The sequence below is a fragment of the Acartia tonsa genome, chromosome 1 (genome assembly GCF_053477335.1).
Source record: "Acartia tonsa isolate MP-2025a chromosome 1, ASM5347733v1, whole genome shotgun sequence".
Lineage (NCBI taxonomy): Eukaryota > Metazoa > Arthropoda > Copepoda > Calanoida > Acartiidae > Acartia > Acartia tonsa.
Window position 1 is genome coordinate 34,188,429 of NC_137260.1, and position 16,949 is coordinate 34,205,377.

The 16,949-nt window shown below is 29.2% G+C and overlaps 1 protein-coding gene across 1 annotated transcript in view; it reads right to left on the reverse strand.

Annotated features, from left to right (window-relative positions):
* LOC145317512 (uncharacterized) overlaps window positions 1-16,949 on the reverse strand; it is a 51,987-nt gene that overhangs the window by 13,730 nt on the left and 21,308 nt on the right. Inside the window, exons 6-9 of the mRNA XM_080158625.1 lie at window positions 7,484-7,549; window positions 7,058-7,162; window positions 4,897-5,050; window positions 3,209-3,455 (exon numbers count right to left, since the gene is read on the reverse strand). Of these exons, the coding sequence (XP_080014751.1) occupies window positions 3,209-3,455; window positions 4,897-5,050; window positions 7,058-7,162; window positions 7,484-7,549 (572 nt within the window). The remainder of the gene's footprint in view (window positions 1-3,208; window positions 3,456-4,896; window positions 5,051-7,057; window positions 7,163-7,483; window positions 7,550-16,949) is intronic.

The window sequence follows — 16,949 nt, forward strand, 5'->3', positions numbered from 1 at the left end:
AAATGCAAGGGGCTAAATACCTAAACCCTGTTTAAATCCGCATATATAACATACCAGCTTAAATTCTAACACATCAAACCTTAGTAAACTATTCTTAACAATGTATCAGTAATTTCTGGGAGGGAAAGATCAGTGAGCATTTAATTATTTTATATTTTCTCCTCAATTATAACAATTACAAGCAGATCTATTTTGCTGGAGGTTATCTCCATCCTTTTCCATCCCTTACTGGCCAAATTTTTTACTGCTTCTTTTTATAACCAAAATGTCAAGTACAAGTGACCCTAGAGGCCTCTAGAAGCGTAGCCGCTAGTTCCTGATCATTTAATAAGGCGATTAAATACTTTGTTGAATTCGATTAATTCACCATTTGGTTTTCAAATAATCAAATTTTCTTTATTTTACATTTTGTTACAGAAATATGAAGGTGTTGTTTTCTATTTTTACTAATATTTTCTTCCCCCTGAAAATGAATAATTCATGGTAGAAGAAATCTAAGATATCATTGTTCTTACAATTGAGTATGTTGGCAGTTTTACTTTTGTATTATATTTCATGTTAATGGTGTGAGAATCCTATTAAAGTTTTTATACTTCGACTATATGTCATTTAATAAAAGTAATCATAGCTGACACATTATCTACACACTGTTAGAAAAGTAAGTTTTCTGTTCTTTATGACAAATATTTACAATCCCTCGAGAAACTTATAAATTTTGTGATACTTTATTCAATGGTCTTTTGTTGATAGCGCTAACGATTACCACGTTGAACCATTGGTCTATATTAAGATGGTCCACAGTTCTGTTTATCCCCATCGACTTAGGGATGCAGGGATATAACCATGTACAATAAATAAATAATTCCTACAAATTAATACTCATTGCAGTAAAATTTGCCTTCTTAAATTTGGAATATTTGGAGTAAAGTAGATTACTTTAAGCGTTATTGTCGTATTCTTCCCTGCAATGAACCCCACCCTACCTAGTCCGACCCTTCTGAAATATATTTCTAGCTATTCTGAACTTGACATCTAAAGGAAAGGGTGTTTATGTTCTTTTAAAATAAACAAACAAGTAAATAAAAAAGTTTTTTTTCAAAAAAATTAACAATGAAAAACTTAATAATAAAGTGATTGGAGAAAAAGTTAGTTATTTATTTGCCTCAATAAAAATTGTAAAAAAATGTATATTTATTCATTTAAAATTTAATTAATCAATGTCCTAAATATAAACTCATATATGTCCAGTCCAAATTAATTAAATAGACGGTTAAATTATATTCAAGTGGTCCTCTTAGATCCCCTCTCATACTTGTTTGTTTCTACTGATATACTGGTTGCTGTTTTTGATATGTTTGTATTTCTAATACTCCAGCTACTCTTAAAGTGTGCTTGTATGTGTTTAAATGATTTATTCATCTTTTGGAATAAAACATACATGATAAAAATACAAATGTGCTTGTATGTAAGATTAAAGCAGATACCTTACAGTTTTTGGGCGTTCTTTGAAATCATCCCGTACATTTGCACATTATATTGTACAACCCTGTTTTATATGTTTATTTTAGACCATCCATTCTAAAACTATGGTTGTTTGTAAGTCTTTTAAAACTCTTCCCGTTTATCTTTATTATCAACTCTTTCCCGTTGAAATATTATATCATAATGGCATAATTAAGTATATTAGTTGCCCTTCCACGAATTGCACTGAATCTTGTTTACATATGTTTATTATTGTTTATGGTATTGTTTTGCCCTGTAGTATAATGGTAAGCAAGCACAATTCTGGTGGATGGGGGTATCTGGCAGTTGGCAGGTTTGCCATGATAATAGAGGTATACTAGAGGCTTCATAAACATAAAGAATAACAGTCAATTAACGGTAAATAAGAATCTTTACAACCTTATTTCTGTTCCATAAGCATCTTTATTAAAATATTGAAAAATTTTATGTGGCATTTTCATAGACTTTATTTGAATGGTCTATACATTCTTTGGTAATAAATCTAGAAATGATTAGTCAAAACCTATAAGTCTATTGTCTGGCTATTGTTTTTCAAGCACCACTTCTTCATAATTGCAATATCTCTTTCTGTATAGAACCCTGGCCAATTTATTTCATTTCATTTCGTTTTGTTTTACAATTCTGTTCCAATATTTCATTTTAAATGGTCAATTAAATAGAGGGAGCTAAAAATTGAACTATTGTCATAGTGAGAAAAAGGTGTCTGTAGAAAGATAGATAGAATAGATAGTTAAACAAATAGATAGCTAGAAAAAAAAACATTTTATAATATAGAGAGAGAGAGAGAAAGAAAGAAACGATTAAACGTCAAAGATAATGCATAAAAGAACTTCAAAAAGAATTAACAATAACAATCAAAGAAAAAAAATCAATTCAAAAGTAGTTAAAATTAGGAACACAGGGATAGGACAATGGAATAAAATGTATATTCTGAGAATTTAAAAAGTAAATAATTGTTTTAACTTTTTAGGCTTTCATACTTTACAGGAAAGATTAAACAATCCTTTCTTTGTCTATCCCTGTATCCTGAGATTGTGGTATACTGAAATATATAAATGCATATAAAAGAAATATAGATCAAACACTTTTGGTTGCTACTATCATTTTCATCTCTTTTTTTTCTCTCTCTCCTTTTCTATATTTTTAATCTTATTATCTTTCTCTATATATTTATATCAGATCCTTTTCTACAGCTGTATCTTTCTTTCTTTTTCTATTTTTTTCTCTTTCACTTTTTTTATATTTTCAAAGCATTTTAAGCTGTCATTATTCCTTTCTCTTATGTCATTTTGAAAAATGCACAAAATTTTAAAAAATGTTGAAAACTGCAAAAATAATTGTTTTTTGACACTTTACTAAATAAATCTCATTTCTTAAATTGAATGCAGTGTGTCAATATAAAAAGGAAATTTAACATTAGTATATTTGTTTGATAGAATTCATAGTTTTATTGACAATACCTGCTTAGACTAATTTTATTTTATCTATTAAAACTCTTTTTTTTATGATGACATCATTAAAACAGACCAATCAGAATTTATAGTTAACTTACTATTGTTTTAGTGGTAAAAACATTAACGATATAGCAACAAAAAAACAATAGAAAACACAATTTAGGGGCTGCTCTATTTTCATTCGTTAAAACAAGAATTACGTCATTAAAAGAACCAATAATGATTTTTACCTGCAAAGTGAAAAACAGTGAGAGCTGTACTGACACAAAAACTGGTCGGACGGCACCGATTTTACCGGCACAGGGGCGGGGGCGATAACGCCGCTACCCCCCGCTAACGGCATGGTGCACATCAGGGAGGCGTGGTCGGAGATTAGCCCGGGAGAGTTTGGGGACCCAGGAGTGTAGCTAGATAGCCATTCAAGCTCACAGTCACATACTAGTGGGTTGTTGGATACCAAAAATTCTGGTTTTCCTTCTGAAATTAAGAATAACATTCAAAATAATTCTAGTTTAACTAAGTAATGGATAAAGTATCTTTTGAAAATCTTAGCTTGTCCTTCTGCTTTTCTGCTAGTGAAAAATATCAATTATTTCAATTATTGAATTAGTTAACTCTATTACATAGTATTAAATACATCTCAATATCAATTAATTTTGATTTTTTGAAAAGTCAGTTTAATAAAATTTGAATTCTTAATAAATAACGTAATGCGAATAATTTGAAGCAATTTTATTATTCTTTAAATTATACAAAATTTGTTATTGTTATTGAGTAAGCAATATTATTTTGTATCAATACAAACTTTTTACTAAAATTCCAATAAACAATTTTTTTGGCAAAAAAACACTACGATTTCAAAAGCAGATATTGGCTTGGTTTTTCCAGGGGATGGGATAATTTTTTTCAAAATAACATTTTCTGTAGAGATAAACTTTTATCTTGATAAAAAAAACCGCTAGAAATCTAAGATTTTATTGTCTACTGCTTTATTTAGCAAGCAAAACTCAGAAATACTAGGCTTTGCTGATAACTTTTTAATCTAATCTTTTTTACTGTATGTCTCTTTCTTTCTTCTTTTTTTTACTTAACTATTTTTTGTCCTAGTTATACTTCCTTTGTATTAGACCAATACAAGTAGCAAATGAAAACTAATAAAAAAAAAGGTTGTATACCTCATGTAAATCAAACTTATTTAAAGAAAAACATCATTTCTTACTTGTAGTTTTTATATTTTATTGAAAAGTATATTCTTTAGATAAAATGTTTCTTCTTAAAATCTTGTTAAATGTTTTTTATATGAAGGGTCTACTCTTATTTTACTCAAAAATTTGGCTCAGAAAAAAAATTCCAAAACCAATGTTAAAATTTGATCAAAACACACAAACACGATAATTTGTTTTCTTGGTGGCTAGAAATGTATTGTGGTTGTCTCGGCCAAAGTTGTTATCATTTTTAGGAGCGTAGTTTCTCTATTGTTTGCCTTATCTGTTTTTCTATCTTACATAAAATGGTAAAATTTTCTCAAAACTTTTTGTATTGGCGATTTAATCCGTTGAAGTGTTGAAATAAACTACACTTTTTTAGATTACAATAGTTCACCAAAACTTAAATGTTATAAGTATAAACTTCTTGTGGAAGTGGTCATCCTCGTTTTCTTTTGCTGTTTTATTTTTTTATTTTTCTGTAGAAAAGCCAAATAATTCTTGAGAATCTATAGGACCAATTATCGAGCTACCATTTTAAAAAGGTCATGACAAGAAAAATATAGATAGATACAGAATAGATAGATAGATATATTGACAGGATACACCACAAGATCTTATTTTAGTGTCTCCAAACCTAATCTTACTTAATGATGTCCATGGTTTTACGGTCAAACCTTGTGTCTGAAAATAAATATGTATAAATCACTAACCTGACATAGGACTAGTTTTAATGCTGGTCCTAGGAACTGTCTGTAAAGCATTATTCCTCAGATCTACCCTCCTCAAATGTCTGAGACCAGAAAAGCTACCAGATCCCAAATCTGAGATATTGTTCCCCCTCAGATTGACATACTCCAAGGATTCCTAAAAAAAATATTTCATATTTTAGATTTATAACCCCTTGGGGCACTTCCCCAAAAGTGCAAGATAAGATCACATAAATGGATAGAGGGAAAAGATATTGGAAAATCAATTAAATTGGTGCTATCGAACTCCCCCCTCCCCTCCCCTCCCCTTCCCCACTTTATTTTCAAATTGTCCATTCGTTATATATTAACTTAAAATTTTAATGTAAAACAAGTTATGTATGTTACTTAGTACATGTTTAAAAATAAAAGCAAAAAATTAAAAAAAGGAAATAATTTACAATAGTAAGTTGTGTTAAGTCGATTCTAGGCCTATTAAAGTTAATTCATTTTATTACCCTTCTCTTATAAAGTCACTACAATACAGCTAATAATATTTTTTAATATAGCAAGTCAACACTGTAAAACTATATTGTCATAATTATATCAACATAAAGTCACTGTCACTATTAGAAAAGCGTTATCTAGTACTCATTAAGAGATATCTATGTAGTATAAGTGATTTAATGGTTAATAGTGAAAACATTTCTAAAAGTGGCTTTGATGACTGATATAATTTTGGGTAATATCCTCTTTGAAATTTTTTTTCAATTTTGAAAATTTGAGTACCCCCCCCCCCCCGTTCGGCTCCCTAGCCTGACTAGCCGCAGCGCTCTGCCCCCTTGCCTGCCTAGCCGCAGCGCTCGGTTCACTAGCCTATAACCTAACCTAACCAAAAATAGTTGTTATCTGTCTGTTGTTTCTCAAATTTTCAAAATTGAAAAAAAAATTCTAAGAGGATAACGCCTATTTTTGTTATGCTGTTTTTTTTTTATTTGACTTCTCGTTGACATTGTGTCTATTATTAAGGATCCCTTCAATAACCCTTGAAATAGCAGAGGAACGAATTTACAGATGGTCCCATGTTAATATAATAACAGCAATAATATAATATAGTCATTGCCTTTTAAACTTTATTAAGTTTGTCATGGATAAGACTCTAAATAAAAGGCAGCTTTGTATGCACACTGAAAGTATATATCTAGTAGCTGTTCTTACAAGTGCATCCAGAAGGGTTTTAGGCCGCCAGCATAAATTTCATTGATTTGTACTTAACTATCAATATAGTTTTTAGTTCTAAAACAGAACATTATGTCAATTTTTATTCCAGTCATATAAAAACATATTATTAAGCCATAATCACGTGCAAAATGCTATATATTTAATTTGTTTAAATAAAATTAAAAAAATCTTTGTATCTTGTTAAGTAAATACTATTATCAATTTTATTTTAGTATATTTTTATGTTGAACAAATATGAAAAAAAAATCTTGTCGATCCAGTTTTATAGTCTTTTATCTTCTAACACAAAAAATATTGCTAACAATTTCCTACACTCATTTTTTAAAAAGAAATTTGCAGCTACTCTTTTATTTTACAGTGCCTTTTTCTTAAACAAATTAGCAGCTGAGCCTCTATCAACCTGCGAATAATTATACGCTAGCATTATATACAATATAGATGCCTAAAACAAAGAAAAATGTACACCTATAAGTTTGGTTTAATAAGGGAATTAAAGTAACACTGACAAACAAACATCCAATGTTTTTTAAAGAAAATATACTAATTTGAGCGATTCTTAATGCTTTAAAAAGTTACAATATCCCAAGCATATCTAATCTTTAGAAAAGTACATTTTCTGAAAAACTGAATGAATGTTCTTATATTGAAACAATGACGTGCGCATTATTAAATTATTTACAAAAATAGATTCCATATTTATAGAACAGAAACAAATAAATAAAAAAAAGTCTCATTTCATATGATTGGGGGAATAAAAGTTGGTAAAATAACAAAAAAATAGTTTGAAAGTAAATAAGTAAAAAAAAGATATTAAAGCTACTCTAAAAAGCAATTCTAACCCTAACCTTTAAATTTAAAAAATAATAAAAAAGGTAAAAATGGTATTTAAAGTCAAAGAAATGTAGATGTACAAATAACACGTTTTTAATGTTAAAAACCTCACCACAAAAGAGTTTTCATTGAGCTCTGCAATCCTATTGTTGCTGATGTCGAGTGTCTTTAAGTGGAATCCGTCCACCAGGTTGTAGTAGTTACCCAACTCCTCAACCTAGATATATCACATCATTAATACTTCTGGGTACGGTTCATAACAACGTAAAGCCACATTTTTATGATAGTTTTCAAGCTCTAACATTCTAACTTTTGCAGACATACTCTTTGATTGAGCAACTTTTGGCAGAAAGTGCATGGTAATGTTTTGCGCCGATTTTGGGCCGAGATTTCCTTTTACTCTTACTATTAATGTACTGCAACTGACATAGAAGCAGAAGGTAAAACTTGCAACGCGGATTGGACAAGAGAAAAAGATCAGTTTATTATTAGAAAACGAACATTAGTTGTTATCAGGTATTATCAACAAATATTTTACCTGGTTTCCCTGAACGGCAAGAACCTCCAGGCTACGCGGGATGAACGCCATATCGAACCATTTCAACTGTGGGCATATTTTATGTTAATCTTAATTTTGTAAATCTGTCTGTTTTATAAAAATCTTGGTTTTTAATTAAATATATCAAGTACATTAATTAAAGCAATCGATAAAAACCCTGTTTAATAGGTGACTATTGTAAACTGGAAGACATGAGTCCATAATTAATAGTTACAGAGTTATAGTGCAACTAAAAATCTAAAAACAAAGTGTCTAGCTAAAGAAATGTTAAATTATGAATGACATATGAAATCATATGTTAACACTTAGTTTTACAATTTATGAGAAATCTTGACGAAACATGTCTATCATAAATTTAATATTTCTTTAGTGAAGCTTATATACAATTTGTTTTCTCATAGAAGACAAAACGATTTTCATTTAAGATTGTTTGTTTCATTATAAGGCTATAAGATAAGCAGTACACATTACACAGCCTTTTATTATCTAATACCTATATTTTCTAAACACTTTTGTCCTTGTTTAAATTATCTTTACAGATAACATCATATTTTATTTAAATAAACTGCAAATATTTTTTATTTGTTTTTTTAACAATGAATCCTTATATTGAGTCTGTGAAATAAAAATAAATTTGTATAGATTTCAAATTCAGTGCTAGGGTAGAGGGATATTTGATCTGAAGAAAAACTAAGATTTGATCTTTATTTACACAAAATGTAGTATTTTTGTATAATAATATACTTTGAACAAAGAAATTAACCTAAAGAAATGGTTATATTGATGAAACTATTTTTCTTCAGATACAATATCCCTTTCTAAATATATTAGAATAGAAACTAGATCTTTGAATATGAATTTTGATGAAGCGAAACATATTTACAATTAAAGTTGAACGTCTATACCTAACAAAAAAAAATATACTATATGTATCATTCAAGAGATTCAAATACTTTTGTCCAAATAATGTTATTTTACATCTTTTCTTTACATTCAAAAATATTTTTGTGTTATTGTTGCGCTTTTTTGCATATTATGGTCCAAGTTTAAAATAAATGTAAATGTATTAACTACATATGTTTGAATGATGTATTGTATTATGTATGTATATGTGAGTAAATCTTTAATTCAAAATAAGCATCTATTCAGAATAAAATAGGATTATCTCCTTTCAATAATGGAAACTTTATATCCATGTATCTATCTTTCTATCTTTTAGTAAAAAAAGGTTCGCTTGGTTTCAAAAATTCTGCCTATCAATTTATCTATCTATCTAAAAATCTGTCTATCTGTCAGTCCATCCATAATCAGGACAAATTCTGTCCATCTTTCCATCTGTCTGTCTATCTATCTATATGACTGTCTATATCTATTGTCTATGCATCTATTTTTCTATTCATATATCTATCTATCTATCCTGTCTCATGGGAATTGTACCTATTTCCCAACCAATTTTTTATACCCCATTAATATTATATTATTCCTATTGAATAGTCACTGTTACATATAACTACAAATATGAAGTACAATTGTATCTTTTTATATGAGTATTTTAGTTATTAATAGAACAAGAATATATATTTTGGTAAATGGGCAGCAAAGTTTGAATTTACATTTTAAAAGTCGGCTAAATAGACAAGAAAAAAACTGCAATACTTCATTGGTATAGGAATCTTAACAAAATTACCATCTTAATGATGACTTATACGGAAAAATTGTAGAGTATCTGCACCGTTAAAAATTACATTCCCGCCCAAACACTTATAAAAGAGCCCCCCTCAAAGCTGATCTAAAAATTCATTGTCCCCGCACAATTCTAGTCTGATCAAAATTATTTCAGACATGGACAAATATCATGAAAATAAATTTAGATTATAAATGCTCAGCTTATTTTTAATAGTAAGTAAGACCAGCACTAAGAAATTTTAGTAGATTAATAGATGTTACATAAATGATACTAAATGTTACATAAAATAATATGACTATATTCTTATCCTAGCGGCTACTTGAAGTGTGTAGGGGGGGGGGGGGAAGGGTGGAGAGTCGAGTTCTACTCTTTTCCAATTTTATTTTTTTTAATTTAATAAATTGGGTAGTTGGGGTCATTCTTTGGGCGATTTCTTTCCCCCGAAATAATTAATCTTTACATGACTTGTAAGAAGCCACACTGTAAAGGAGTAACAAATCGCTCTAGCAGTTAGCAAGATCCTTCGGGGCAGACAGACACACAGATAGATAAGCACAGATCCCGTTACTTTTATATAAGGAATGGTTAAATTTTATTTTCATCTTCTAAATTTTTCCTATTAAATCAAGTCCCTGTAGGGGGGAAATCATGCCCTTCATTCAAAAATCCCCCTCCCCCAAATATTCCATCCCGCCCTTATCTATTATCCTGTAATAGATGTAACACATCACCCCCTGATGTGTTGAGGATTCCCCCATCTCCCCTTAGACTAAATTTACATAGACTCCCCTTTACTCTTTTGGCACTTAATATTTCAGTGATAAAAAGATTACTAAATGAATACAAATATAAATGTTGCTATACTTATAACAACAAACTAGCAGTATTATTATTAAAACAGAACAGCAAACTTAAATACAGCAAAAGTTCAAAATTCAGAAAATGTAATGTGTGAAACGATATGTCACTAAGTCAAGTTATATCAAAACGACTTGAACAAATAGTTATATTATTTCATTAATTTTCCCCAATTTTTCAAGTCTGTAATCTAATTGTAGATATATGTCAACAGTAAAGGAAGCTAATAAAAATTTGCCTTTATTTTAGTTTTACAAATTTCTTTATATTTACTTATTTTTTAATATGTAAATTAAATTAATATGATTTATGTAATTTAGACTGAAGAGGGTGCCATGTTTACCAAAATATATTTCAATAAATAACCAAATAGTATCAGAATTTTTCACTCATTGAATTTATCATTTGAAAACGTGGTTTTCAGACCTTACTCAGATGGTTTAGTTTTGAAATGGCAGATATATTTCAAATTATCCATTAAAAATCGCCTAATAAAAAATCTGTTTGGGGAGTTTGAGTGTTTTAAGGATAAAACAAGCCACAAATCTTCATATTTTTTCATCATCCTATTCCTTTATTTAAGTTTCCTACCAACAATATACACTTGATAGGAAATTAGACCCATTTGCTTATAGAGCAACACGGATCCTAGTGTCACTTTAAATCCATACAATACATTACAATACCACGACTAGCTAGGAAGAAATTTTGCTGTACTATAATATTTTGACAGTTGAGGAACCCACCTAGTTCAGTTGTTCGGTTGAACCATTATTGATTTCTGTGTTAAAATTTGTAAGCTGTTGAAAACCAAAGTGAGGTGTCCCTACAAGTCAGTCAATAAAAATAAAGCAGTCGATTTCCAAAAATTTTAAAAGTTAAAATATTGGATATTTCTTTATTTATAACTCAATCATTTTCGTTCCTTACACAATATCTATTTTCTCTTAAATTCCTTTTCCATTCTGTTTTATTACCTCTGTCTTATTACTATTAATTTACTATTAATTTATTTTGGTAGAATTGTCTGAACGTCTAAAACCACAGACAAGGCACTTTACTAGTCTCTATACAATTAACAAAAGGGATTTTATCAAAGGAAAAAAATACATATAAGCAAATTTGGAGATTGTAAGGGACATACAGACAAAATCATAGATAACATATTGTAGTTAGATAACCAACTAACTTAGAATATATAATACGACTAGAGTAAAAAATACTATTTTTTATTATAAATAGAATTACTTTCAAATTTTAAAATTATTTTCATCTCTGGGGCTCCAAAAATACTCATTCAGCTTGATTTAAACAGGTTCTGAGACATAATATCCTAAAAAAGGTGTTCTTTTGATGCAATTTTCTTTGCACCCTTAAATTTCTCTATAATAATTGATAATTGAAAACTAAATTAAATTACAGAGTAGCTGCGTAACTAATAAACAATTTCTGCTATTAATCACAAGAATATTGTTGCTCATAGCAGGATATCGCAGTTATATACTTCAAAATTTTAGGGATATAGGGATAGAACCATGGAAGATGACGATGAATTAATTACAAGAAAATTGTTGCTCAAAGCAGGATATCGTAGTTATGTACTTCAAATATCAAGTATAAGACCATAGAAATAGATTTGATGACAAGAATATTGTTGCTCATAGCAGGATATCGTAGTTATGTACTTCAAAATATCAGGGATAAAGGGGTTAGGTAAAGGAAAAAAGATTGTTTACATCAAGCAAGACATCACAGTTGTTTAAAAATGAATCAATATACCCTCTATACTTTAGGTAAATATTTTTTATGGAATGCGGGAAGATTTTAAATTATATTCCATTGCCGTAGCCCTAAATATCTGCAAGTCACAGGGTAAAGATTGGGGGAAATTTGTGTTCGTGTTCAATTTATTACAATATTGAAAATAATTTAGATAAGTGCTTTAATACTGAATAGAAAATTGATAAAGAGATCGGCAGAAAATAGGTCTTGGAAAAGAAAGATATTGAAAGGAATAGACAGAAAGATAGATGATAAAATAGATAGTGTGTGTGTGAGAGAGAGAGAGAAACAGAAAAAAGCAGACAAAAAAATAGTAAAGATTAAGATTGAATAAAAATTTATTACTCTAAAAGGTTTGAAAGAAGAATATTGTATGTAAATGATATGCTAATTGCCACGGGGATAGATTAGTCAAAGAGTAACTCTTAGTTTACTGCTTATAATGTTAAATGTTGGTAGCGGGACATGAGAGGAGAAGTAGGACAAAAACCATTAAAAAAGAGATGGATAATCCCTCATTTTTATGACGTTACATGGCTGATTTTTGAGACACTTTGTCCCTTGTTATTTCTAACTTTTACAGCAATAGTTGTACTACAAGGTGCAATAAAATTTTGATTTTAATATAATCTTAATCAAAATATCCTATTCAAAAAAATTTCATTCGACATAATATTTTACCTATAGATTGTTCTTGTACAACGTCTAAAATGATTTTTTTACATAACAAGTTGAAAGAGTGTACTCTTAAAGTTAATCCATCCATCCATCCATACATCCATCTATCTTATCCCATTATGCGAGCATATTATTTCACCCATTAAAAATTTGAATATCCATTATTCTACAAAATTCAGGCCAAAAATTTGAATATTACATTAGACGATATGTTGTAGAATAACCAAGAATTTTTTTTATTTAGAGTTACTAATTTACTTTTATAAATGTGGAGAGAATCGCTAGAATCGACAATAAATTTATGATAATTATTGGTTATTCTAAATTATCTCTACTAGAATGCCCATTAGCATAATGCCCAATTATAACCTTAAAGCACCAGTTTTTATAAACTTTTTTGTTTAGTAGAGTTGCTAGGCTACTCAATAACTAAATAATTTTGTTTGTATTTTCTATCTCTATTCACCTCCTAAACTAAAGTAAGGTCCCATATTATCAAAATATAGAATTAACCATCACCCCCTAGACGTACCTTTAAATTCATGAGAATAAGTACATGTAATGCTTTTCTTTTCTAATAGGCCAAGTTAGGTTAGGTAAGGTATAGTAGAGCCTTTTAGGGTTACAACTTTCAAAGGGTAGAAACAAGTTACTTCTATAGCAAAAAAAATAATTCTACAAAAATAATATAATGTAGATCCCCTTTGATCCTAACCTAAACTAGCAAAAAAATCTCGTGTATTTTTTAGTATAATTGTTTTGCTACTTTTGGACATAATTATCCTGTTTTTGTTCTGAAAAGCATGAATGACCATAAATCTAGAGTATAATTCCTTTACAAGGACAAGAACTTACATTGTAAAAATTAAGTAAAACTCTAGTTGATTTTTGATTTATTAAATTCGATAGTTTTACAGTTGCTACCATGTCGATACTGATGGATTTTTGTCGATATGGCATTTCAATGGTTTACGCCGACCACATGGCTTCATAAAATGTGTTCTTGGGTGACATAAAACCAACCCACATTTTGTCAACTACATTCTAAACAATTTACGCCAACTATATATATGGCATAAAAGTGGTCATTCCTGATAAAATATCGATATTAAATTTGTCTTTAGACATTCTAACTACTTTGTTGAAATAATAATAAAAATTAGAGATAAAGTATCAACCATATACGCGTAGAAATATAACCAATCAAGAATCCATTAATAATATTTTGTTCAAAATAGGTGGAATAAGATTAGTCGATGCTTTTATTTGTTTTTGATAAAACTTTTCTGTTACTAGTCCTAGCAAGTACTAAATTTATAGGGGTATATTTAATGCCTTCATTGAAGCAAATTTTAAATAATTTTTTGGATCAATTTAAATTATAAAAATAAATCTAAGATTTTGAATATGTCGAATACTTTTTTAATGAGTTTTAACAAAAAAATCGATTAACTTTTTTGTTCTTTTTTTGTGGAACACTTTTTAGATATGTACAAAGATATGGGTGAAATGGCCTAAAATTTTAGTTTAAATTACACGTAACTCTTGTTTTTGACCATGCAAAATTATTAAATTGCCTTTCCGTGTTGAAGAGGGAGGCATCTTGTTAGCATACAAGTTTTATCGCCTCTTGACATATAAAAGAATAGGTAATAACTTAAAATTGTCAACAGTCTGTTAAAAGAAATAGTTTTAAACAATGTTATAATGTTAATATAATAACAACACCAAAGTTATACAGGATAGTCAAAGCTAATTTTGGCACAAAAAAAAGGATATCATGAAATTTTTATGGCGCTTCCCATGATTCATGTATACCTAGCACAAAATAAACTATTTCTCGATTTCTCTTGGGTTGAGCAACCCTCCCCACAAGTAGGTAAAAACCTTCTCAGGACCTATATCAAGCTTTACTGTTAAGGAGAACCTAATCCATCCAGTGCAGTGGTTAGCGAGACCTATTGACTTGAAACAAACAAACAGACAGACAATCGATACATAAGTATCAATCCATATTAAAAACCATACTGTTTAATTTATTAATTAGGTAAGACCATTAGGACTAAATTACATAGTGTGGCTTTAGGGAACCTATTGATTTTTAAAATCAATAATTAAGGGGTTAACGCTTTTAGATACAAAAAGTATTTGTTTTGAATATAATGGTAATAAAAGAGATATACCGAAGATAGAAAAAAGTTAAGATAGATTGATGGATAGAAAGACAGACATTTTGATCAATATTCTCCAGTGTACCTCTCCTCGTGGTAGTTAAATGTATAGCTAGATAGACAGATAGATAGATAGATAGATAGACATTTATATTTCTAACTTTTCATGGTATAGTAGTAGATCCATACTTTTCATGGTAGACAGAAAGATATATAGATAGATGGATAGACACAACGATATTTAGATGAATAGATAAACAGACAGACATTTTGATATTAATATTCTCCAGTAGCCTTACTTTTCATGGTATGCCAAACAGATAAATTCTAATCTAAGTGTTCATACATTGCAGCCAAGAAAAACAAATGAAATAGTCCTGATATTTATACTGACATATAAATATAGACATGAAGTTGTTATTTAAACAGCTGGCGTCATTACAAGAGTAGTGTTCCTTGTAATTGTAGATATGTCTTTCTAGTATTTACGCTTAATGATTATTTAATATCAACATAAATTTCAGGAAAATCAGCTGTTATAATACTACTTTGTTAGTCTTCTTCTATTAAATGCTAAAACCTAAATTGACCATTCAAATTGTTCGTCAAGTCATAGCTACCCATTTGCTGCTGTGCTAAAAGTAAAGTTTGTCATTTTTAGAGGAACACCCCCTCCCCCTGAATCCTTTTGATAGGGAAAATTTATAATCAAGACTATAAAGGTGGGGAAAGGAGGGGGGAAAAACAATCAAATGAATTTCTATGAGGGGGAATTGATTTTTTTGTAGGGGGGGGGGGGGGTGTTGGATATTTATATTCCACCCTGGTAAAAAGTTATGGTCAAAACTTGTATGAGGAAGTATGGTTAAGAGGGGCCCATGGAAATTTTACCTCAGGTTGAAAAATTGACAGATCTATTTATAATTCTAGATTTATTCGCAATTCAATTGCTTAGTCTATTTAATAATCTAAAGAGACCATCTAAATGATCTAAAAGTTATATACTAAGTTAAAATTTAAATAAAAAGACAAATTAAGTACGGAATGTGCAGGTTTCAAAGTTTTATTTTGCTTAACATTACGTATTTGAACCTTGCAGTAAGGGTGCGGTAATTTGTTCATTACCAAAGGTATGTTGCATGTTAGAGGCTTGAAAACATAAACAAGAAATATTATATCCATGTGAAGGGTAGCATTAACAATCTGACAATATCAAACAACCATTTTGTATTTCCATTAAATATTGTATTTTATAGATTAAATTATTATAGTAATATAGAAGTTTTTTAAATCTATAATTGAGAAATGTGCAAATTATGGACATTAATGGTATTTGAATGTCAGACAAACGGACAGACGGACACACCCCATTCAAAGAGTAAATTGGCTTCTAAAAAGGTCTAAAATTACAATGTTATTACACGACAACAAGTAACCTTAAACCCCGACTTTTATTAGATTGTTTGTTATTAGCTTCCTATGGAGATTGCAAATAAAATTAAATATTATAAAATATAAAATTACTTTAAAAACTTTTAGCATTGATTAATCATTTTCATGGGAAATTTAATTTTTTAGTCTGAGTCATATTTATAATGTGATCATTGAAGAAAAATATTCTATCGAAAATTTTCTAAAGTCAATGTAGCTTTTTATGGGTAAGTATGTCCAAGGAAAGGAGGGATGTGGGGAATATATCCCCTCAAATTCTTTAAATTGCATTTAAGCCCTCGTCCAACATATTGGTCTTTTAATATTAGACGCGACACAATTCATTAAAATTAAATTTAATCAAAGATAATATTACCAAAAAAAGTGTATGAGTATTTGATTACATAGGAAATAATTCCAACTTATCTTAATACAGCAAAAGATTATTTATTTATACAAGGATAGGTACAATTATCCCATAAAATTCCTTATACTAAGTAGCTGGATGTAAGCAAATGCATGTTCAATACGATACTGTAAAGGTCTAGATAGAATACTCCACAATTTTTAGAAAAGTTAGTTATTCTAGGAGAGAGGGGGGAATGGAACATTGGAGTGTAAATTATACTGGTACCCAAAGTTATAAACACGTTCATATTTCATTTCTGGGATTAAAATTTTGGGTACTTTTATTAAATCTTTATTAGTTAGTAAAGTTTTCCACCAAAAATGCTTTTCTACAGAAAAGTAAATCTTGATTATCATAATTGGAAGTTTACATCAATTTATCGTCCATTGACTTATCAAAATACTGGTTTTTAGCTGCTATCTTTATATT